The 26,399-nt window shown below is 35.6% G+C and overlaps 1 protein-coding gene across 2 annotated transcripts in view; it reads left to right on the top strand.

The window, feature by feature from the left end:
* Positions 1 to 693: 693 nt before the first annotated feature.
* MACROD2 (mono-ADP ribosylhydrolase 2) overlaps positions 694 to 26,399 on the top strand; it is a 2,135,263-nt gene continuing 2,109,557 nt past the window's right edge. For both annotated transcript variants that reach the window (XM_027840306.1, XM_027840305.1), the window contains exons 1-2: positions 694 to 919; positions 4,606 to 4,722. In XM_027840306.1, coding sequence (XP_027696107.1) covers positions 874 to 919; positions 4,606 to 4,722 — 163 coding nt within the window. In that variant the 5' untranslated portion in view covers positions 694 to 873. The remainder of the gene's footprint in view (positions 920 to 4,605; positions 4,723 to 26,399) is intronic.

Genomic DNA, 26,399 nt, shown 5'->3' with positions numbered 1-26,399 from the left:
CCTGCGCCTAGCACAGCGCTTTTTGCTCTGTGGGCGCTGAGTAAATGCTAGCTGAATTGATTATTTTTGATAATCTATCTGCTACGTCGCTTGTCATCCCTCCATCCAGTCCACGTATTACTTGTAAGCAGCATTCTAAGGTCAACTCTCAAACACTTTCCAACGGCAGAGGAGGCACCGCAGCCCTCCCCTTCCAGCAGGCTCGGCCCTCCCTCCGACTCCGCCCCGTCCCTTTCTACTCCCTTCTTTCCCTTCTCTCCTTTCACTCTCTCCGCCCCCCTCCCCCCACCTCCCTATTCTTTTCTCCTTTTTCCTGCTCCCCAACGTCCACAACGTCGGGATGGGGAGCTTGCGCCTGCGCCTGCGCCGTGGGGCCGAAGGCCCTGCCCGCGGAGGGGAGAGAGGAGAGATTGGCGGGCCGTTCAGCCAATGGGAGGCGCCGTCGCCCAGCCGCTGGGAGGCGGGGCCTCTGCGAGGGTGTTAGGTTAGAGCGAGGCGTGACCTAGTTGACAGGCTTTGAGGGGCTGCCGCCGCCGCTGCCGCCGCCGCCGCCGCCGCCGCCGCTGGTGCTGCTGCCGCTGTCGCCGCCGCCGCTGCTGCTGCTGCTGTCGCGGCTGCAGCTCCGGGGCGTCTTGCGAGGGGGAATCGGAGCCGGAGCCCGAGGCAGGAGAGAGGCAGTGAGGAGACGGGGAAGGGAGAGCCGGAGGAAGGGGGGACGGCGGCGGCGGCTGCGGGCGGGGGGGGCAGAGACTCTTTCACTTTTTGGATTTCCCCGAGTTCCCCCTCCCACCCCGCGCGCGCACACACCCCCCCCCCTTTTTTCCTGTGAGCCTGGGGAACTTGCAGCTCAAAGCCAGCCACCCCCACGGCAACATGTACCCCAGCAACAGGAAGAAAAAGGTGTGGAAGGAGGAGAAAGGTAACCGGCCCCTTTATTTTCTCGGGGTGGCTTATGGTTGTGGGTGAATGGGGTGTGGGATTGCCGTGCCGCCCTCCGCTTGGGCTGCCGTCCCTCCTCTTCTTTGATTGCTCCCTCCTCTGCTCTAGCTTTCTGTTGCTCTTGGTGCCCCCCCCACCCCCGCACCCATCGTGCATGCACACACAGGAGTGTGCACACACGTGCATGGACACACACACACACACACGCACACGCACACGCACACACACAACCCCCACTCCGGTCCTCCCAGACTGCCCTTGCATCTTGGTCTTAGATGTTTGTTTCTGTCTTCTCCTTTCCATCCTTCCAGGTTGGGACCTAGACCTGGAACGATTTTGCCCTCTTCTCCCCGCCCCCTCCCCCCTTTCCCCTCCATCTCCAACCTCAGCTGGGACCTTCACACATCCACCTGCACGTGCCGACCTGACTGTCACCTGCCAGTGGTGGCTGCTATTTTCTCCAGCTCCCTCTTCTCTCCCCCCACCCCACTCCGACCTGTCCCGTCCTTGTTTTTTATTGGCATAAAATGACAACACATTTGTAGTTTTGTCGTTCCTCCGTATCTCATTTGACTTGATTGAAGTATGGCTATTATTTCTACTAGGTGGGCACTCCTAAATAGATAAGTATATATGATGTAAAGTTGACCCCAAACTGGGGTCAGTATAGGATAAGTAACTACAAAGTAATCTGTGCTTTTTTTCTTGTCCATAGGTGTTTTTCTTTCTCTGTCCCCCCATTGAAAACTAAAGTTTCTTGGAGTAAGCTCTTACTACTTATGTCACTATCTTGGACAGACTCCCTAATATTTGTCGGTCGATATTGTCAGTGTCATTGATTTTGTGCTTAAAAAAACAACCTGTATTGATCGTTTTGTGTATCTTTTTAAAGGAAGAACTGACGTTGCAGGAAAGTATGTTTTTATACAAAGCACATCCTTTAACATACTCTTTCTTTTAATTTCTCTTTCCCTTCTCTTGCTTTTTACAAAAAATATAAAAACATACCTACAGTGCTACTGCTCTCAGTACATCACCCTGTAAGGTAGTCTAAATGTGTACAGTATTCTCTGTGGGAATATCAAGCAATGAATAGATGGAAAGTTGAACATCTTGTAAATTACTACCTAAAAACTGGAAACTTCTATTTCAAGTCCTAGTCCTTATGGGCAAGAATGACAAAGAAGATAAGAAAGAGATTTAAACTGAAAAAGAACTCCACAGAGTCTATCTCAAACAGCACCACTGGGAGGCATTCACCCTCCCTCCTTTTTAGAATTTTAGTAAAGGCCTTTATGACAATTATAAGTCAAAACAAATCTTGTCAAAATTAGGTATATGAAAGACCGATATATTTTAATGTAACAAAATAGAACTATAGCCTTAGAAAAGTGATCTCTAAAATATCAGTTAGCTTATGTGCCATTTTATTGTACAGTGTTTTTTATAGAGTACTAAAAAATCTAGCCTTCCAATAAATTTCATTACTGATGATGACATTAAGACTCAAAGCCTGAGTCCTAATAAAACACTGGAAAGGAATTTAGTGAATTTTAGACAATCTGGCAACTTTAGTTGGTAGCAAATTTTCTTTTTTGGGGTAACAATTATTTTAACTACAGCATATGGCCCTTCTGAAAAGACAAGATTTAAACCTTTGTTTTACATGTTGTTAAAAATCCATTACATATATCTTTATTCGTGATCCTGAGATATTAAAATTAACAACAATGATTGCATATTAGTAGAAAAACTTTTTGTTATATGTTTTGATTAAAATGAAATTTTTACTTAATATCTGCTTTCCACCATAACAAAGAAATAGTTTCCCAACTTTAAATGACTCTATACCATGTATTATTGTTTTTTAATAGCCATACAGCTATAAATGACTTGTAGATGTTTTAAAACTTCTTTTTCCATGACTTTTCTTATTTCCTTCTATTAACATAGAGAGAAAAGTAACCAGCTTATAAAATCATGAAGAAACAAATGCACAATTATGATGGCACGTAATAATAAAGATGCCTGTGGGCCCAAGCTAAATTAGCTATTATGCTTGTAACTTTTATTTCACAAGAGAAATTTTGTAACCTGAAGTCTTTAATGTAAACTTAAGTGTGATTGTATTGATGAATTATCTCAGAATCTACTGTTAGATTACTTACATGTTGAAGATTGTTACACTCCAAAGTAGTGAGACCTCCCTTTCTGAGTTGTTAATGTCTCAGTTAATACTAAAGAGGAAAAAGGATTTATGTGCTTTAAATAATCATCCTTTTAGAAAATATATGACTTTTTTGTTTAAAGTTGTTGAATTATGAAGTAATGTTGACATACCTCATTGAAATGACAAGACCCCATGCAGATTTATTTGAACTCAGTGTCTAAATTAAAATAGATGTTTGCTTGCCTGCATTATTGTTTTAGATTACATTGTGCATGTTTTGGTGATTGATGTGGACAGTATTTGTTAAGAAGTGAACTGCTTTGCTCTTTAAGAGTAAGTTTTACATAATGCTGAAGTAGCCCCTTGTACTCCTATGGAATTAATATGTTTATTTCCACATATTTATTTATTTCCTGGTTTAAAGAAATAATAGCCTGCTAAAGTTCTAAAGTCCATATATTGGTAAATTAATGTCCTTGGCTCTGCGTTTTTGAACCTGAATCTTAAAAGACTCATTATACTGGAGACACATAGCTGACATTTTTTCAAAGTATGTTTTATAATTTCAAGTTTCCAATGTGAATTATCTTCTGTATAGTTGTAGGTGGGTTTTGCATTTGATATTTTGTTGTTTTTATTTCCTTTATTGTTTTTCTTTTCTCATTTAAAATTTTAAATGACTACAGTATGAAAGGTGTCAAATGACATTCCTGTAAGTTATGACTAACATTTATAAAACCAGTTATTTATAACTTCTCTGAACCTAAACAGTGAGAGGCAGTGTGCTATATAATAGATAGAAATCTAGCCCTGTAGTCAAGACCTAGGTACAAATCTTGTCTCTAACATTCTAACTGTGTGACCATGGGCAGGATGCCCTAGATAATTGACTAAGAATCTTACATTGCAGAGGAATTGCTGATTTGCATTGGTAGAAGAAATTTCCTCAATTAGAGTTCCTCATACCATGAAATCACAGGTATAGATCATCTTCCCAAACCTCAACAGTAACTAATCATTGTAAATATTTTTATATTTTGTTTTTTAAAAGAATAACATGAAGTAATCTTCCTCAACTAAACATGGATGTTATGAACATTGGTTATTTTTTTCTTCTAGAGTAAAATTTATTTTGCTTTTATCCTTAAACAGTCCAAAAAAATTGAGAGGCAGCAGGGTATAGTGCAAAGACTCTTGATTGGGAGTAAGGTGACCAGGTTTTATCAGTAGTGGAAAGAAAATGGGCAAGTCACTTCATTTCTTTAGGCCTCAGTTTTTTTGCAAAATGAGATTAATTCTAAAGTTTCTCTCACTTCTAAAATTCTACAATTTATTAAGTATTTAATACTTAAAATTGTGAAATTATTTTATTGGGAGTGTTACTCAAGAGCACTTCAATTTTTTCATAAGACTGGTAACATTTAAAAAAGTTAAATGCAAAATAATACTAAGTTTTAAAGTTTAAAAAATAAAAATGATTTGCATTTTTTTAAAAGAACGTTTACTGAAGATGACCTTGGAAGAGAGACGCAAAGAATACGTGAGGAATTATGTTGCTTTGAAAGACATTCCATCATGGAAGGAAGAAATGAAGAGCAAAAGCCAGAATGACGGTAAGTTTTACAATGTCCAGCTGTTACATTGTAGCCTTTTATTGAAGACTTCGGCAGGAAAGGCATAACCCTCGATCTAGAAGTTCAGCAGAAAGGGTGTAACCCTCTCTCTAGAAGTTCAGCAGAAAGGGCTTAACAGCTGCTAACAGTTGGTAAAAAGGAGGTACTACTTTCTGCTGTTTGAAATTATTATTGGGTCATCATTTAGATTCTACCTGTATTTAATTGAAATTGAATTAATATAGTTGAATAATGTCATGATGTACGCTACTTTGAAGTATAGCTGAAGGAGCACTGAACTTGGATCCAGAAAGACAGGTTTGAGTTCTTACTCTGAAATGTGTGTGTTGGGAGACCATGACTGAGACTTTTAACCTCTGAACCTTCTTTATCTTTAAAAATGGGAATGATACTTTTATGTCCTCTTTACATCATGGTTACACAGTGCTTTGTGAATTGTAAAGCATTAAATAATACCAAATAACACTGTCATTACAATTATTACTTGAGACATGTATTTTTACTAATTACTACACAAAATGCTGAATTTTTGGTATGTGTAGCCCTTCATGAATCTATACCTATTTTCTTGAAATGGAAGTTCAAGTAAAATAATCATTTAAAATATACCTTTAGTAATACCCTACAACATGAGTCTTCCTAACTTTGTAGCGAATGACTGGCATCAGCCTTTTCCTACGACTGACTCATTTCACATCTGTATGCATTTTAAAAATACAATATAATGTATCTTGAATTTGTGCTTTCCGTTAACAGTATTTAATTACTGCTTGGCACACTGAAAAAATTTAAAAGACAAGAGGAGTTAAGCATTTTTTTCCTTTTAAAAGTTGCTTTTTAAAAATGTAAACTTAGGAAAGATAACAAAGATAGGAGTAACTTTAAGCATGAGTATAACTATAATGTTATGTTTTTCTTTAATGGTCCAAGCCACTATCTATATCTATCTATCTATCTATCTATCTGTCTATCTCTCTATCTCTCTATCTATCCATACACACATATACATATACATACACACATATATGTGTGTGTATATATATATATATAGCTATGTATTTTTAATTCCACTAAAGTTCTACTTTGATGCCTCCTGTGATATGGAGGTAACTCAGGTTCTTAAAAATCTACTGGCAGACCACAAGCTTTGACAAGTGTTTCTAAGGTGGAAAGCCCTCATAAGGCTTCATGAACAGGCCTGGGGATATAGATTAGTGTGTCTGTCATTCAAGGACCAACCTACAGTTTGAGAAGCCTATCACCAAGTTGGAGGAAGGGTGATGAATTTTTTGGTCACAACCACTCTTAGAGACTGTCTACTAAAAGCATGCAGAAGTTCAGATCTGTGTCAGTAGAGGGAGAACCCACACCAGTGAAACTGCTTATCCTTTAAGTGTGATTATTTTACATGTGTTTAATTAAAAAAAAATTCTGATGCTTTCCAAAGTAAGTTCCAAGCTTAGCTAGCAGAATGTTATTTGAAATAGCTGATTTGTAAGGAGGGAGCAAACTTAGGAATTTAAATATAATTCCATTTTAGAGATGGAGTTAGAATAAAATTGGATTAATAACAAATTCATTATTTTGTTATAATTGACCATAGATAAGTTTTAAATGGAAGACTTTTTTTGTCTATGGTACAGACATTTCAGGACAGTGACATCATGTAAAATTAAATATGTGATATATGTCATTTTTATTTATTTTCCTCTAAGTTTGAGTTACTTAGTTGAATTCAATTTTTTATTCTTGGATTATAGTTTAAAGGTTAAAAAGTGACAATTATGTATTAACTAGGTTCTATTAAATTTTTTTTAATATGTTAATCTGATAGATTTAGAAGGTTGATGGTTAGGTTAGAGAAGAGTAGAAAGCAGGTACTTTTTAAAAATCCGTTATATATTTTTATTATCCCTCCCTACATTTGTAAATATTTTGCGCTAATCTATTCCAAAGTATTGTATTGTTGGTAAAATATCAAAATGAGTTTTACAAGTGCATATATCTAGTGCAAGTTAATATATACAGTAAGTTCCAGAAGTTTCAAAAGGAAAAAAAAATTTGATAATTGTTCTAAAAGTTAGATGAAACTGTTATTTGTTATTTTCATTTGCTACCTTTCTGTTCATACTAAAGTTCTATTAGTATGTCACTCCATTTCTGGATGTATGATTTGTTGTCTTTGGATGGAACAAAGTAGCGCAGAAGACTTGGTTGTATTCCTACTGCTTTTCTCTGATTCAGTGAAAATCAGGGACCATACCTAGATTTAAGTGTTTGATGCTAATTGCTTCTAGTGCAGCATAGCACGAGGAAGAAATCTATCATAATTTAATTCATCAAGCATTTAGTAAGCACTTTCTATAATTGAGGCACTGTGTTCCCTTTTGGAGATATGAAAACAAAATGAAAAATTATCCCTGCCCTCATGGAGCTTATATTTTACTGGGGCAATAGTACATAGAGGCAGCATGATTAATTAAGTAGAACTCTGGATTTGGAACCAGGAAGACCTGGGTTCAATTCTTGCTTCAGACACTTAGTACATATGTGATCCTGGGCAGCTCATTTAATTTTGCTGAGATTTGATTCCTTCATTTGTAAAATGGGTATGATTATAGCACCTATCCCAGGGTATGTTGTGATGAACAAATGAGATAAGGTATATAAAGGCCTTTCAAACCTTAAAATCCTATTTAAATGTGGGCTTCTATTGTTGTTTTTATTATTACTAATATAAGATAACTTGCTAAGGGAAGAATAAAATAACATATAATGGGCTAAACTAATACTTGAAGTGTTATCTGTTAAGAGCAGAGTACTTGAGGTTTCCAACTCACTGCTTTTGGATCTTAAACTTGTATCACATTAGTTTTTTTTTTTTTGGGTTGCCATGTCTCACTGTTATGTCACGTTGGGCTCATTGTCCATTAAAACGTGTAGATTATTGTTGTTTTGTATGAATTGCCATCTAGCTATATCATCCTCATATATAATTATGCATTTTTAAATCCCCAAGCAGAGTACTTTACATTTGTCACTATTAAATTTAATATTATTATATTCTCACAATTTTCCCCACTTATAAATCTTTCTGCATTCTGATTCTATCATTTATTGTATTAGCTATCTGTCCTAGCTTACTGTCCTTCATAAAATGGATAAAAAATTAACCTAAGTCACTGACGAAATGTTGAACAGAACTAAGGACAGACCCCAGTGGCATTTCATTAGAGATGTCCTTTCAAATAGACATCAATTCATTATTTATTGTACTTTGAGTACTATTATTAAGCAATATTACTTCAAGGATATCACGAAAGACTTTGTCAAATTCCTTGTTGAAGTCCAGGTAGAATAAAGCATTTCATAAATTTTACAGGATTTTATTAAGTGCTGCCTCTATGAAGCTCCTTTACTTGCTGGCTGTGTAGACCATAGGTAAACCACTTATCTCCTTTGAGGCTCAAAACTGAGGATCTTCTGTAATGTGGTAATAATACTTGTACTACATACTTCATAAGACTTGTTGTGGTGCAAGCACTTTAATGGAAATTACCATAAGGAGTTATTTCTGTATAAAAATGGGAGTTATCTTAACAAGTTATCATTGTTACCATCATGTCTATCCATGGTATTTCCCAGATCTGCTTAGTTTACTAACTGTCCAAAAAAAAAAAAGGCGGGAGAGTACAGAGTCACAGAATTTTAGAATTGGAAAGGACCACATTGGCTATTGTATCCAAAAAGAATTTTGACTACACCATACTAGAAAAGAGGGGGAACAAACTACCTGTGAAGACAGCTTGTTCCACTTTTGGTCAGCTGTAGTTATTAGGAAGTTTTTCCAGCATCAAGTTTAAACTTGCCCATTTGCAACTTTCATCCACTGTTTCTGATTCTGTTTCCTTGGACTAATAAAAATAAGTATAATCCCTTCTTTATATCTTATCCCTGTAGATATTCAAAGATAGCATCACATCACCTCTTAGGCTTCTCTTCTGTTTCCACATGCCTTGTTTCTTCAGTTGATCTTCATATGACATAACCTCAAGCCTTTTGATCATCATCTTTGCCTTTCTCTGGACCCGTGGCACCTAGAACTGAACAATGTACTATAGATGAGATCTGATGAGGGCAGAGTACAGCAGAACTATTACCTCTCTATTTCTGGAAGCTATACCTTTCTTAATGCAGTTATCACATCACACTGATTACTCATATTGAATTTAAAGTCCATGAAGCTCCCCAGATCTTTTTAGGACAACTGTCATATAACCAAGCTTGCCCATCTTACCCCTGTGAAGTTAATTTGATTTTTTTTTTGTACTCATAGGGAAGACTTTACATTTATCCCTGCTGAATTTCGTTTTATTAGATCCATCCCAATTCTCTAGCCTGTCAAGATCCTTTTGGATCCTGACTGTATCTTCTTCTGCACTAGTTATCTCTTTCAGCTTTTTGTCATCTACAAATTTAAGTAGCATGTCATCTAGACCTTTATCCAAGTCATTGATAAAAATGTTAAACAGCACAGAGTCAGGCACACATCCCTGGGGTACTCAACTGGAGACCTCTTGTTAAGTTCTCTTTGAGTTCAATTTTCTAACCAGTTCTGAATACGTATAATTGTATAATCTAATCCTTATCTTTCTATCTTCTCCGCAAGAATAGTATGAGATACTTTATCAGAAGCTTTGCTAAAATTGAGGTACACTATATATTTATAACATATCCCTCATCTCCATGTTTATTAATCCTGTAAAAAAATGAAGCTAGTTTGGTATGACCTATTCGTGATGAAGATATCCTGGCTGTTTGTAATCATTGATTCCTTTTCTAGATTCTTGCCAACTCTATTTTTAATGCTCCATTCTAGAATTTTCTCTGAAATTGAAGTAATGCTCAATAGCCTATAGTTGTACACATTATTTTCTTCCCCCCTGTTAAAAAAACCCAACACTCAGGATATTTGCCTTTTCCCAATTTTGTGTTAACTCTTCTGTATTCCATGAGCTTTCAAAGTACAACTGAAGAGTCTGGCAGGCTTGATCAATAGATTAGTCTGACATGTGCTGTTATTTAACGAAAAGATCACTGACAGTAGACTCAGCAGTTATATCCATGAATTCTTTGAATATTTTGGGATGTAGTTCATTTGGGGCAGGTGAGTTGAACATATTGAGGACAACTTGTAGTTTTCTAACTATTTTCTCACTTATCTTGCTTTTCAGCTTTCTTCCCCCCTCCCCCCCAACTCCCTATTCTTCCTCGTATACAGATAATTCTCCTTGGCAAGGAAAACAGAACTAGAATAGGGATTGAGTAGTTTTGCCTTCTTTTTGTTGTCTCTTGTCCCATCTGCATCAGTAAGTGGTCTGACCCCTTGTTGCTCTTCTTTCTTCCAGTGTAGCTAAAAAAGCCTATTCTGTCCTTAGCATTGATTACAAGATTCAGTTTGTTTCACCTTCTTGACATTATTTTGACAAGACTATATCTCATTTTTATATTTTTTCTTAGTTGTTTACCCTTACTTCCTCTCTTCTGTACTTACTCTTTTAAATCCAAAGACAGATGAGTTATTTGTACAAATATGTTGATTTCTTTATTACTCCTCATTGGAATTATTTACATTTGTGTCTTTAGAGTTTAGTTTTGGTGAGCTTCTCATTCCATTTGAACTGACTTCCCTTCAAGAATGCTGGATCCTACCTACTTGCTATATGCTAGGCACTAGAAATATAAGTGTAAAGAATGAAATAATCCCCACTTGCAATTAGCTTATATTCTAATTAAGGAGACAACAAGTACATATAAAATATATACAACAAAAATATTAAGTTAAAAAAATATATTATATACATACAATGTAGTTTTAAACAAGGTAGTTTGTGAGGGAGGGCCCTAGCAGCTGGGGGCATAAGAAAAGTTTTCCAGAAAGAAGATGGTACCTGAACTGCATCTTAAAAGAAAAGAGGTACATTCTAGACATGGGGGGGATAGCCAGTGCGAAGGTAGAGAGATGGGAAATGGAGTGTTATAAATGAGGAACAGAGAGAAGGCCAGTTTGGTTGGAGTGGAGAAGTAGTAACCAATGAGCCTAGAACAGGGATGGGGAACCTGTGGCCTTAAGGCCACATGTGAACCTCTAGGTCCTCAAGTGCAGCGCTATGACTGAATCCAAACTTCACAGAACAAATACTCTTAAAAAATTATTTATTCTGTAAAAGTTGGACTCAGTCTAAAGGCCACACCCAAGGACCTAGAGGTCCACATGTGGCCTCGAGGCCGCAGGTTCCCCACCCTTGGCCTAGAAAGATAGGTTGGGACTAGGTTGTGTGGTAATTTAAAAACTGAACGGAAGTTTTTCTATTTTATCCTAGAGGCAATAGGAAGCCACTGGAGTTGGTTACATAAAGGAGTCACATTATCACATCTGTGCTTAAGGAAAATTACTTTAGCAGCATTGGGTTGGATGGATTAAAGTGTTGAGAGACTTGAGGCAGGGGAGACCAGTTAGGAGGCTATTATAATAGGCAAGAGATGATGAAGGCCTGAACTAAAGTGGTAGCTGTTTGAGTGGAGTGAAGGGTACACAAGCAAGAGATGTTGTGAAGTTAGAAGTGTCAAGATTTGGCAACTGATTGGGTAGGTAGAATGAAGAATTGAAGATAATGTTGAGATATGAACCTGGGAGACTGGAGGTTTGGTGGTGACTTTGAGGATATAGAAAAGTTTGTAGGAGAGTTGGGTTTGAGGGAATGATACTGAGTTCAGTTTTAGACTTTTGAGTTTAATGTATCTCTAGGACATTCAGTTTAAAATGTCAAGTAGCCAATTTGAGATCTAGTACTGAAGTTTAGAGAAGAGATTGGAACTGGATATGTAGTTCTGTAACTTATCTGTCTAGAGATGATAGTTATTACTCATGGGAGCTGATAAGGTTATTGAGAGAAAGTACAGAGAGAGAATAGAAGAGGGTCTAGGATAGAACCTTGGGGGAAATGCCCACATTCTGGGGGTGATGAGCTAGTAAAGAAACCTGAGGAGTACTCAGACAGGGAGGAGGAGAACCAAACGAGAACATTATTCTTTCTCTCAACCTGTTTGAAACCAGTTTTCCCAAAGTCGAGGGTGCATGTTTTCCTTCTTACCTTTGACAAACACTAAGAAGAGATGGCCATTTCCAAGATTCTTGTTGGTTATTTTTTGAATATAAGTTTCATGTGATGTGTTTTCCCAAATTGCCTTAATATGAATTTAATTAGTAAGAAAAATTATGTATGTGGTTTGCCTCCAGAGGCATGCAATTATTTTCTGTAGTCTTGAATCACTCATTTACTTCATATGTTATTTCACATGCACTATTGCATTAACAGTAGAAACTATTTACTTTGAGAATCTTGACTATATCATTAATAGAGCATTTGTTTACTGCTAAATGTTTGCATATTGATGAGTTCAGGAGGTCAGAGGATTGCATTCCCAGGCCTTATCTTCCACTGTAATGTTGCAAAACAACTCAATATGGTAATAAAAAGTTGAGAACTGAACCAGAGGATTGTAAGTTCAAGTGTTGTGTTGTTTTTTTTGGTATTTCTTCCATTATGCTCTGTACAGTGTAGATAGGTACTTATTAAAGATTTTTGAATAAATTATTTTTATCAATACAGAAAATACAGCTTCATAACAATAATCAAATAACTTTAAAAAAATTGTGTGAGAAGGATAACCCATATGTTGTTAGTGTTAACTAAAATAGAGTTAGTATTAAAATGGTCATCAAATTATAGTGTGGTATAATCGGCTGTTGATGAGAAACTGTTTTAATTCAAGTTTACTATGTTACCAAGTTTATCATTATAACATTCAAAGATCATCATAATTTGTTTTTCCTTTTAGTAGAGTCTCATTTAAAGTTTCAGATAAACAATTAAAAGTGTAGTTAAATGTTGGGTGTAAGTTTAAGTTAGTTAAGCATATTATTTTATTAGTAAACATAACAGTTTAGTAAACAATAATAGTAAACAGTAAAACAATTAGTAGTAAACTATTAATAAACATATTGTTTATGTGTTACCCTACAATATTTAAAAGTTTATACTGTTTCAGAAGAATGAGTTTTCATGCTAATATGCATTGGCAATCTAATAATTCATATTCAAAATTTTAAAATATTTATATATTCAAGCTGTAGAAGCTTGAAGCTAAGACTTTTGGGGCAATGCATTGAAGAATAATGTCTTTCTTAATTTGGAATTCACACCATATACAATTGGAGAATTTTACTGAGTTGGTTTTCCTCAAAAATTGAATTTGTTAAAAGGAAACCAAAAGAATAGAGAACAGCTTAGTTTCATTTGGAAGAACATTTTTTAAAAATGAAAGTGAAACATTGATCCTGATGTTTGAATTAAAAAAATAGAATGCATTTTTTTTTTTTGCATAATGACATTCCTCACATAGGCATAAGTTTTGTCCTACACATACACTTGGCAAAGTCAGGCAGCTTAATATTCCCATTGAAAGACTGAAGAAATGACTGAATTGTTTTCTTATGCTAGAAACCTAAGGGTTCTGTTTCCTGCATAGTGCTGTAATATGTGACTCACTGCCATTAGTTTTCTTCTACCTTGATTTCCCTTTTTGAATATTCTGATAGTTTTTATGTACTGATTTTTAAAGATTATTCTGAGGACAGATTCTTGGATAATATTTAACCAAATGTCTTATGTTTTTTTTTATGGGGATTTAGTACTATGTGTATTATCCTTGAATTTTTTAAACAAAGCAAAAATAGAAAGCAAGTCAGTGTTTTTCTGTTAAGTGTGAACATGACCTTAATGTTGAGATTATGAGATGAAATATGCTTTGTATATATTATCTTATTCTGTACCTACCTCTAGTGAAAGGATTATTATAGTTTGTATAAAATTGTGCTTGATTTCATATTGTTTTAATTGATGCAAATTGTAGGGCTGAAGCCTAGTATTAGCTGTCTTTTTCTTACTTTTTCTTGTAATCTTATTTTCTTCATTCTAACTATACCATCTGGGAGATTCTTTATGTGGCCTGTTCTTATTTTCTAAATATTTAGTTTTTGACGTTCGCAAGTAGTCAAAATAACATTTTAAATATGGCAAACTGTCTTACCTGGACATTATGATGTAGAAACAAGCTGAATAACATTTATAAAAACAAAAAGGATCTGTGAAATAACTTTAAAAATTTCAGATATGATTTCATCAGTATAGGGAGCCCTGACTGTGAAAACTATCTCTATTAACATAGCCTGAAAACTTACTTGCAACTTGTAATCATAGAAATTTATGTGGATACTTGTTGAATCATAGGAAAAAAATGTCATGTAAAAGTGGTTATTGCACTAGGAAAGATGTTTTGTTGTCTAAAGTGGGCACCATTGAGACTGGATTGTTCTAGATTTGAACCAAAAACTTAGTTTTAATGTAAGATAGGATATAGATCAAGTTCAGTAAGATATCCCCTCAACTCACTTACAGTGGACTATAATGGATATTCTCTTTCAGAGATGACTTGGAACTGACATAAGTGGATGGCCATGCCAGTGTAGTAATAGATCATATCTCCATTTGCTTTGGTCCAAACTCCAGATTCTGCTGGTCTAGAACTGCTTTAGATTCCTGTAGTACTGTCTTGGTGGTTTGTCTTGTCTCCTTTATCTTTTGCTGACATGGATTTTTTTTTTTGTGCCTAGTACATTTCTTTTTCTGAGAGAATTAACAAGATTTTTCTTTTAAAATTCCCCTAACATAGCAAAAGAAGTTTAGTGTGTATCAAATGATGTTTCTTTGAACCTTGTATGCAGAATTTCAAAAGACTCTGAGCCCCACAGATTTACAGTAGTTTATCACACATGTTAACATTGAAATAGGGAGATTTGTTCATGAAGTTTAGTGACAGTCACTGTATTAGGAAAAATGGGATTACTTTCAGTACTGAAGTTGAGGTGGTATAGGCACCTGAAAAATAAAGAATTTGAACAGTTGAAGCCTCTGTCTCAGCGTAGTGACAGACTTTGCTAGATAACTTCAACAAAGGTTTCACAGAAGAGAAAGCTTACTTTGTAGTTTTGTTTCTGTCACTTGTGCTTTTACCACGTGGTTGTCTATGGGCATATGCCTTAGAATTATCGTGTAATATTGTCGGTAAAATGTATGTCAAACTTGGATGCTTTTGCTAAGAGGAAACCAAGAGAAACCTCACAATCTTTTCTTTGGATCAGCTGGATTTCCTTTTTCTTTTCTATTTTTTTTCTTTTTTTAAATAAAAAACATTTGTCAACTAGAATGCTACAGTGTCTTATATTTAGTTCTGTTGTTTAGGTCTTAGCCTTTTTTGTTGGGGAAGAGAAACATTGTTGTCATCGTAGTCAGGAAAAGTGCATTAATTGAATAGATTATACTACAGAGGACAGTTGATACTTCAACAACAACAAAAACCCTGAAATAAAACAAAGAAAACCCTTTATTCTGTATTGGCCGAATTTGTCTTGTTGTTGTTCGGTCATTTAGTCATATCTGCATACTGACCATGGGGTTTTCTTGGCAAAAATACTGGAGTGATTTGACATTAAGGCAAACAGAGATGAAGTGACTTGCCCAGGGTCACACAGTTAGTAAGTGTCTGAGGCCAGATATGAATTCAGTTCTTTCTAACTCCAGGCTCAGTGTTCTATTCACTGATCCACCTAGCCACCTCTAGTTTGTCTTACCTCTTAGAATTCTTTTCCTTCCAAAGATCGGCTCAGGTGCCCCTTTCTCTGTGAAGCTTTCCTTAATGGCCAGACACATTCCTCTCTCTACCCCACCCCTTATTGGTCTTCTTTCTTCAAATTGTCTTGTATTTACTTCTTCATGTAAATTACATGTAGTACCCCTAGTAGAATGTAACTTCACAGTTTTGAAGGTTAAATGAGATAATATATGTAAAGTATTTTTGCAAATTGCAAAGCACTTACATATGTGCCAGGTATTAGTTATCATTATCATTAAATTATAATTGTAATTATAATTAGGGAGGAACTATACCATATTTGCACATAATTGACACTTAATGTTTGAATTCAATTAGATTTTTTAAAAAGCCTCATTCCTACTTCTTTAATTTTTAAAAAGTAGAAAATGTGACTTATAGAGGAGAATTTTACATGGGCAGCAACTAGGTGGTGCAGTGAATAGAGCACTGGTCCTGGATTCAGGAAACTTGAGTTCATATCTTGCCTCAGACATTTTCTAGCTTTGTGACCCTAGGCAAGTCACTTAACCTCTATTTACCTCAGTTTCCTCATCTGTAAAATGGGGATAATAGTGGCACCTACCTCTTAGGGTTGTCATGATGATCAAATGAGATAATAATTTTAAAATGCTAAGCATAGTTCCTGACACATAGTAAGTTCTATATAAATGTTAGCTATTATTCTTTTTAAACTAAATAAAAGTGAAAAGTTAGGGGTTCCTCAGAATATATATTTTTTTACACATTTATAACATTCAATGATGATAAAAACTTGTAGTTGATGATGTCTACTACATACAATTGGAGTTATCTACTCTGATCCTGCTATGTGTTGTCTTTGGCTCACTATGTTTTTGTAGGCTCACCCTATGCTCTTCTACTCCAAATTAGCTGTATAATTATTAATTTGGCCTCCAAATTTGGCATATGTGCATATGTGTATATATACATATCTATGTTTATATTACATTATATATACATATATGTTTATATATACACACACATACATGCATGTGTGTATATATGTGTATATATATGTATGTATACACATATGTACTATATTTAATGGCCATGTAATTGCAAGGCATTGATAACCATATGGTGAAAATAGAATTCACAGAAACAAAACTACATAGAATTTTTTCTGTAAAACCTTTGTTCTATTTTTGTTACTACTCACTTCATTACTATTTCACAGGTGGTGATAAATATATCTAACAAAGCAGGAACTATGTAAAGACAAAGGTAAAGGTAATGCTTTCTGTAACAATATTCTTGTGTCCTGACCACAATAGGAATTATGGCTACCTGCTTTTTAATTTTAGTCTCAGATGTCTCCTGGTTCAGATATGGGGATTCTATATTAAAAATACAGCATCTGCCTTCAAAGAACATTTAAATTCTGAAGATTTTGACTATGGTCACTATTGCCTCCAATAATAAAAATAGAAAACATATGAAGGGCAGAATTTTGGGGAATCTTATTGAGCTATTAACTAGATCACAAATTCTTATTTTCAACTTCTTACCTCTTAGCTGATCTATATAGAATATAGATGAGAGGTAAAATATTTTAAAGTATTCTGTTTTTTTTTTTCAGTGCTTATACCAATAGAATCAATATTACAAGCAAATATCTATGCCTTTTTTTTGGTAAAGTATAGCATAGTGAAGTATATAAATAACTACTTTTTGGTGAATACAATAAATGGAGTCCAAGTTTGTTAAGAGATTTAGAGTAAGTTACGTTGTAGAATTTCTTCCTAAAGTCATAATAATTATATGTATTATTGAATCTTTATAAATATTATACTATATGGGAAATATATTTGGAAACTCATATTACCAGATTTATGGAGAAAAACTATCAGAATACTGTGAGATTTGTTTAATATTTTGAAACCTCAAATACTGTCAACTAAAGGTTTAGGATATAAACATAGTGTTGGCAGTTTGAGGAATGTTACTTAACGATGTATAATTTTAAATAAGAGTTTAATTTTATTGTGAGTTATACTGAATTACTGCTGAATAGTACTACTAAACATATTGCTCTGTAGTGTTTTTGTAGAACTTTTGAATTGATAACTTTGGGGAATAAGGCTCCTTGGTTGTTTACATATTTGTGATTTTGCAAACTGGCAGTATGTGCCTGCTTATAATAATCAATTGTATGTGCCATTTTCAACAGTGATTTTTTTTTTGTTTCTGTTTTTTTTTTTTTTGACTAGGCAATGGGATTAAGTGACTTGCCCAGGGTCACACAGCTAGTAAGTGTCAAGTGTCTGAGGCTGCATTTGAATTCAGGTCCTCCTGACTCCAGGGCCGGTGCTGTATCCACTGCACCACCTAGCTGCCCCCAATAGTGATTTTTAATAATTAAAATATATTACTTTTCACTAGGCATTTAGCTTGATGATATGGTTCTCTTTTTCACAGATACCATTGGAAGTTGAGGAATAAGGTAGAATAAGGTGGCCTCTCAGTTGTTACCTTACCTGAACTTCTGTGGTTTGATCATATCCCTACTTTTTTGTAGCATACCCAAATGTGTTTAAAATGTGTTTGACTTGGTGATTAATAGCAAAATGTTGTAACTTCATGTATATGATATTGATATTTGCCTATTCTAATATACATTTTTGCTTGTTATGATGATGGTTCTGCAAAGGAAAAAAACTAATCCTAACTCAGGGCTTTCTTTGTATTTCTTTTATAACCTGCATGTGACTGAAACTGGCTCTTCCTTTTGGTTCTTACATATCTTTTAGTTTGCTAAGCAGTAATTAGCTCATAGCCAGATTCTGTCAAATGTTTCTTTTCAAGTTTATGTTCCAGGTTTGAGCATTTTTGTATGTGGAATTACTTTAGACTTAGAAATATGATTTTCATAGTCATATATTGACTTGCAGGTAGAGCTTACCTGAGTTAGGCTTTTGCCTTCCACTTTTTAATTGTTCATCTCTGGGTAAGGCATTTAACTTCTCTCTTTTGTAAAATGGGGATAATAATAGTTCCTACCTAACAAGGTTGTTGTGAGGATCAAGTGAAATAATATCTATAAAGCCCCTGGGGCTTCCTTCTGCTTTCATTTTAGAGGTAAGGGGTATTTCTTTTTCAGCTTTCCTCTTTTCATTTTTCTCCCCTTCTAAATATTCCAGTCCACCCCATAGGATTGTTCTTCTTTACTGATCATTATTGCTTCACGTTTTGTTTCTTTACCCTTTTTTCATCGTCTCTGTGTGCTCACAGGACTTCTATAACTATTCAATTTTACAAAGCTGTTGCCACAACCAGGTCTTCTCAGCTAATAAATAAAAAATCACAGTGCTTTTTTTAGCTTCCTTGAACTTAGTTCAACTTAATTTGAAGTTTTGGTTTTCTCATTTTCTAATTGATATGGACATATATATATATATATATATATATTTAAAGACAGGCTACTTAGGGATTCTAGTTTGCTTGGTTCTAGTTATTTTTCCTCTTAATGTTACATTTATAATACTTCCTTTGTAATATCCAGATAAAAAACATGGTGGAGACTCATAATTTTTTCCCTAAATTGCCTATTTTAACAATTTTAAAAGAAACATTGGGAAACTGGAATGTACCCAGGAAAATGCCAGTAGGATGATGAAAGGTCAGAAAGCCTTGTCATATGAAGAATGGTTGAAGGAAATGGGGATATTCCGCTTTAAAAATAAAAGACTTAGGGAGGGGACATGATAACTATGTTCAAATTTAATTCAGTAAATGTTAATTAAGTACCTACTGTGTTAAGCAAGGCATTGTGCTAAATTCTGGGAATATAAAAATACAAATGACAGTATGGTCTTGAGTTTATATTTTCTTGTGTGGTATGACATGCACACAGATGAGTACAGTAGAAGATAGGGAAAAATGGAAGTTAAAAAAGAACCAAAGTGTTCTTGGAAAATTTGAGAAAGGGAAGGGCACTTTTATTTGGGGATCAGAAAGCACTGTGTGATGGAGGTAGCAACTGAGCTGAACTATTAATGAAGAGAAGGATGATAATAGGTGGACAGAAAGAGTGAATGAGTGCATTCAGAGGATCATAAATGATAGATATTAGAGCTGAAAGCGCCCATGAGGTGGTTCAGACTAACCTCTAAAATATTCAGGTGAGGAAACTGAGGTTAAATGACTTAACCAAGGTGTATTGCTAATTAATTTATGGGATTATGAAATAGGGGCAGGCATGCCTGGATCTTTAATATTCTTGGGGAAAGGCCAGAATGGCAGTGGGGATTAAGGCTTCAGTCATACTTTAATAGGGCATAGAGGGTGCAGGGGTAAATGGCGCAGAAAGTATGACACAAATGATGCAGGGAGGGTACAGAGGCAGATGGTATGAGGATGGGGTGGTTGTGTAGGTGGTGTAGGGAAGAAGATGAGGAAGGGGAGTTACATAACAGCAGAGTGGGAGCACTTGAGCAGCATACACCCTTAGAATATGGTTTGGGGGTCTTATTTTGATCGAGTTTTGGTGGTAGAAAGACCAACTTTTATCTGTGCCACCTTGGGATTAGTTCGTTAACATATCCATGTCATCTCAAAATTATCAGCAGCATTTGGTGCTCTACTGATGTTAATGCAGATGTCTGGTGCTCATCTAAGGTTTATAGATCATAGGACCAAAAGGCCCTAATAGCAGGTCCTAGCTGACTTCTTCCAATTTAGCACATATTCTCAGTATGTTATTTTTAGTTAATATATGATATAGTTTACTAGTAATTATAATGTTTCTTTGTGATCTATAGAATGGTCTGTAAGTGACTTCTGGGTTCCCCTTTGCAGCCTTATTTCCTGCTATTGTTAGCTGATACTGGCTACTTATAAACTTACTTAAAATACTAACTAGATGAGGAGGGAGTCGGGGGACCAGAAGAAGATACAATCTTAACACACAAGGTCACGCAGGAAGTAAGAAGAAAACCTAATTTGAACCTGGATTCTGGAACCAGCTGGAACCAGCACTTTCTATTAGAACATGTTTCTCCCATTCCAAGCACAGAGGGTAACTTGTGCCAAAGTGTAGAGAGGTAGGAGAGAGCATGTATTTGGAGATAGTGGTCTACTATGGCAAGTATGTATTGTGTATGAAGGAGAGTAGTGTGAAATAGGGCAAGTGAAAGAGGGCTGTTGTATGGAAGAAAACTTGAAGACTGGAATGTGCTGTCTTATGAGGTTATAGAATCAGAGAAATACATCATAGGATTTAGAATAGGAAGGGACTCTAGAGGTGATCTCGTCAATCCTGTTCATTTTACAGATGAGGAAACTGAATCCCAGAGAGATTAAATGGCTTGTTCATTGTCATGTACTAGTAGAGCTTAGATCTAAATGCAGGTCATCTTTTTTTTTTCAGTTAACAATTTTATTTAAAGTTTTGAGTTCCAAATTCTATTGCTCCTTTCTTCCCCTCTCCCCTCCTGAGATGGTAAGCAATCAGATATAGATTATGTGTGTAATTATGTAAACTATTTCCATATTAGTAATTTTGTACAAGAAGACTCAAATAAAAGAAAAAAAATGAAAGAAAGTGAAAAATAGCATGCTTCAGTCTGTATTCAATCAATATCAGTTCTTTCTCTGGAGGTGGATAGTATGCTTCATCATTAGTCCTTTGGGATTGTCTTGGATCCTTGTATTGCTAAGAATAAGTCATTCACAGTTCCTCATCAAATAATATTGTTGTTACTATGTACAACATTCTCCTGGTTCTGTTCACCCCACTATGTATCAGTTCCTGTAGACATAAGGGGTTTATTTATGCTTCCTTTCTCTTTTTCACTGAAATGGTTTTAAGAGAGGCTGGATATGAACTTGGACAAGGTGATGCTTGAAAGTTGTCCCTTCCAATTTATAATGTTAATTCTATTTTACAATTTTAATTTAATTTGTATAATGCCATCCCTTTTCTTCCTTCCTAAACTCTCATTTCTTTGTATTAGCCCTCATTTTATAAGATTCTTTTTGGTGATTGAACAAAATTTTCTCTTGAAGTAAGGCAGATAAATTCAGATATGAGCAAGTTCCTAATTGCTTAAAAATCTTTCTAGATACAATTCTTAGTCACATGTGTATAACGTATCCCTCCTGCAGAATGTATACTCCTTGAAGGCAGTAGCTATTTTTCCCTCTTGTACATAATACTGATTAATTGAATTTGTAGTCATCTGTTATGTTTAAATGTTTTTTGATCTGCAAATACTGGTATTTTTTCATATACTGATAGATGAAAGGGAGAAAGATACCTTTAAAAGACTTAAAAAGTGTTTTGGGTTCTTGAAAGGATTTAAAAAAATATTTCATTTGAAATTAAATTGTGTCCAACTGTGTGTCAGCCTTTTTTGCTTTGGGCAATTTTTTCATCATATTGTTGTTTCCTTGCTAAGCCAAACCTTTTTTCATGTCTACTCTTAGTTTTGTATTTGTGTCCCCAGTGCTTAGCACAGTGCCTGGAATCTAGCAGGTGCTTAATAAATACTTGTTGGTTGATGGATTTATCCAGCATCAGAAGGGGCATTGTAGATATTTTCTTTTTTTGTTTCAAAAGAAGGCATATGGAAATGTCCTGTCTTGTTTTTATTGGTATATCAGGTCAGGTTTTTCAGCGTTGTAAATGCTTTAACAGCCATCTGGGGAACACACTCAGCTTCCCATTTAACTGCTTAATTGGTAACACAAAAGTCAAGCCAGTAAAAGATAAAGGAATAGGCCTTTATTATCATTTGTCTTGACTTTCAGGAGAGAAGATTTAAGGCTTAACTTGAGACTCCTAGAGATGTGGGGAATAGGGACAAAGAAAGAGAGGTGTTCAGGGCAAAGCATACCACTAGGTTTCAATCGCCACAGGGAGAAGGATGCAACTGGGTTTCAGTTGCTGGAATGAATGCCATTCAGTCTTGGTGCATGGGGGTGCAAGAGGGTGGTTGTCAGTAATGATTCTTCAGACACTCGGGTGTACCAAAATCTCTGCCTCTCTTGTTTGTTGATGAGTTAGGCACTAAGGCTACTCATCAAGGTAAGCTAGGTCATTGGTCTTATAGGGACATTCTCCCTCAGGCATTGGTTTTCTATCTCTGATATCTCAGGAAGAGGGATGCTGGGAATTGGCCAACAAGGCCCTTGTTTTATAGGCAGGAGGCATGGGAGTTTGCAAAAAAGGGTGGAAGGGAGTGGTCAAGTGCAGACTAACATTAATGAATGCTAAGCGTCTCTGCAAGGCTCTCAGGCTTTATGTTTTGAGTTTTATTTTCTTTTTTTGACTATCATTACGTAGGTGAAAAGCTCTAATATTACTGGGTTTTATCAAATTCAACAAATATTTTGTTTTCAGAGTCATGCAGATGTGATTAGTTGCATACCCCATACTGGTTTTTAATAAATTCACAACCACCATTTTATTTTCAGAATTGGTCCATTAGATGTTGTGATTTAATATATAAGTCTTTCTTTTCCAAGCAGATATTTCCTAAAGGGTAGAAGCAGTTAGAAGTTTTTATAGAACTGGATGGAAGGTGGGTAGCTATTGTTTGGGGAATTGCTAAACAAAATGTAATGGAATAGTATTGTGGCATAAGAAATAATGAATGTGAAAAATCCAGAAAAATTTGGAAAGACTTGACACAGACTAAACTAAGCAGAACCAAAACATTTATGCAATGATCCCAATAATCAATCAACAGATATTTGTGTTTATTGTATGATTGTATAACTGAAATACCTAAGAGACCTACGATTAGTTTAAGATCAATGCAGCGTCTAGTCCCAGTTTCAGAGTTTGGCTGGAAACATGTCTTGTACTTCTTGGCAAAGAGGTAGTGGATTGCAAGTGCAGAATGAGGCATGATTTTTCAACATGGTCAATATATTGATTTTTGGTTTTTTTGCTTGACTGTACTTGTTTGTGATGAGTGTTTTTTTGGAGGGGGGAGGAGTGGTGGTCAGATTCAGTTATTATCTGTATGCAGATGATTCTCAAAGCTGTATATCCAGCTCTAACTTATATCCTATGCGCCAGCATCTTAGTTTTCTTTTTGTGTTTCCAACACTTAGCACAATGCTTTGCACATAGTAAATGTTTTTCATTGATTTAATTTATTCATTCATTCTAGTTCTGCATCACCTTTTGGACATTTCTAATTGAATGTTTTATGGGTATCTCAAACTTAACATGTCCAAGACAAAGCTCATTATTTTTTCTCTACCCTGTACCCCAATATACTTTTCAGAACCTACTTATTTTCATCAAGAACCCCACCATACTTCAAGTCATTTGAGTTTGACAAGTTCCCACTGTCATCTTCATTCTTACTCATCTCACATATCCAAATCTGTTTCCAAATCTTGTCATTTTTTATCTCTACAATATCTCTCATATCTGTCCCCTTCTTTCCACTCCTAACCGTCATCATTGTTCAGGTCCTCATTTTCTCTCACCTGGGCTATTGCAATAACTTTCTAATTGATCTTCCTAATTCATGTCTTGCCCCATTTTCCAATAGCTGCCAAAATGATTTTCCTAAAATTGTTTTGACTATGTCAACTTCCCTCAAGACCTCTCCCTTGTATTCAGTAAACTTCAGTGGCTGCCTATTTGTCTCTAGGGTCAAATGTAAACCCTTTTATTTTGCTTTTAAAATTCTTCACAACTTGGACCTATCTTACCTTTCCAACCTTCCTAAATATTACTCCCCTTCATGACTCCACAGTGCCCATATGTGGCAGCATATAAGTACACTGGAATAATTGTATACTTTGGTTGATCTGTGATCTCTGATGTGGATTTTAATAGTCACTATTATATTATTGATTAATGGTAATCCAGTCCTTTAGGTCACCTTACCTCTTAGACAAAATGGACTAAATCTCACCTATAAAAGAAGGATTAATTATGTAGTACCCATTTCAAAGAGTTGTGATTCAAGTAATGTAATATAAAGCACTTTACTAACTTAGAAACACTATCTAAATTCCAGCTATTAACATAACTAAATAAATATTAATATAATCATAAATATATTGAGAAATCTGTTTCACTTGATTTTCTGTGACGTTTTACAAATCATGCGTGTCCTCTCAGCTTCTCCATCTGTAAAATATAATGACTACTATGTGATAAATCTAGAAATTTACAGACAAATTACTAAAATAAATTCAAAATGTATTTGTTTTTCTGTGAAAAGTTCAGTGTAATATAGTGCCACTCTTGGGAATGATTTGAGTTTGAAGAAGTCTTATTTTGTGCTTTTGGACATTATTTCTAAAAGTAACCTTCATAGCATCTTAAATGTTTCATGAGGACTTTTTGATCCATTGATTGGCTATAGGAATCTGATTATTCAGCCCCTTACAAAAAGTATCATTGCTCAATAATAGCCATTTGTCAAGTTTTCATTATAGTGAGGGGAATGGGGTAAGGAACTGTGGTATAGAAAATCCAAAAGAGTGAGTAATCAAAAAATAATTTCTTATGCATTATGTAATGCTTCTTAACCTTTTTGGTAGCGGATGTGTTTTCCTAATTGAGATTTATTTAAAATGATATTAATATTAGTCTATATTTAGTGTGTGGTTGTTGATGTTTAGTCATTTCAGTTGTGTCCAACTCTTCGTCACTTCATTTTGGGGTTTTCTTGGCAAAGATACCGGAGTAGTTTGCTGTTTCCTTTTCTAGCTCATTTTACAGATGAGGAAACTGAGGTAAACAAGGCTAAGTGACTTGCCCAGGGTCACCCAGCTAGTAAGTGTTTGAGGTAGGATTTGAACTCATGAAGACAAATCTTCCTTATTCCAAACCCAGTGCTCTATCCATTGTACTACCTAGTTGTCCATATTTAGCATACACTGGTTAGTTATTGAAGGGTGGGGGTATTGGCAGCGTTTGGGGAGGGGAGTGTGAGATGGAAAATTGTAGATATTGAGAAATGTAGATAATTAACATCCTATTTCACTCTGAATTTCAGATAAATCTTTTGAAGTAGAAGATTGGCACTTTTTCACCATGTTCTTTAAATCTTAGACTTACTATATTCTCTCCATAGACAGTAGCACTGTGCTAGCTGGCCTAGCATAATGCTGGACTTAGTAAATGATTGCTTGATATCACTGTCCTTACTGCCCTGTGGTGTTAATTGTGCAACTAGCTATTGACTTACTAATTGAGTTATTTGTCTGACTTAAATTGGCTTTAATATTTTTGCCTAAGAAGATTACCCATAAAGATAGAAAATGTCAGAATACTAACATTCAAATGGAGTTGTTCTTTCGAGATCTTCCTTGGCCCATAGTTAGAGGGATTCCAGAACATTAGTGGAAAGAAATAACTACTGGGAAAATCATACGATTAGGAAAATAATAGGATCATAGAGTTAGAGCTGGAAGGTACACAGAGGTCATCTAGCTCAACCTAATTAAGGCTAAGGCAACTGAATCCAAGAGCTATTAAGTCTCAAATTTGCATACATTCTATATATACATGATTTACATTCTAATGGAGAAAGACAAGGGAGCTGAAAAGAATAAGGGATATTGTTTTGAAGTGTGGAAGTAAGGAATAGGTCTGAGAGGGAAATGAACTAGCTTGGATCCCTCTACAAAGTGAAAGCCCCAGGAGGAACTCACCATTGAGAGGAGGAGAGACCCATCCAGAGGGGATGTTCTGCCTCCTGCACAGTTGGGTGTTATGGAGTAGGGAGGCCCCCAGGTGCTGAGGAGAAGTTCCAGGATGAGAGAGCAACAAAGGCAAGGTTTTGAAGTTTGGAAGTCAGGAACAGGACAGGAGAGGAATATAATTTGCAATTTATAATCTTAATTTATAAGAGTTAGGAAATTTTCCCCTTGATCTTGTATAG

This window comes from Vombatus ursinus, unplaced genomic scaffold, assembly GCF_900497805.2.
Source record: "Vombatus ursinus unplaced genomic scaffold, bare-nosed wombat genome assembly UNPS02014841.1, whole genome shotgun sequence".
Lineage (NCBI taxonomy): Eukaryota > Metazoa > Chordata > Mammalia > Diprotodontia > Vombatidae > Vombatus > Vombatus ursinus.
This window is presented reverse-complemented; position numbering and strand designations above follow the sequence as displayed.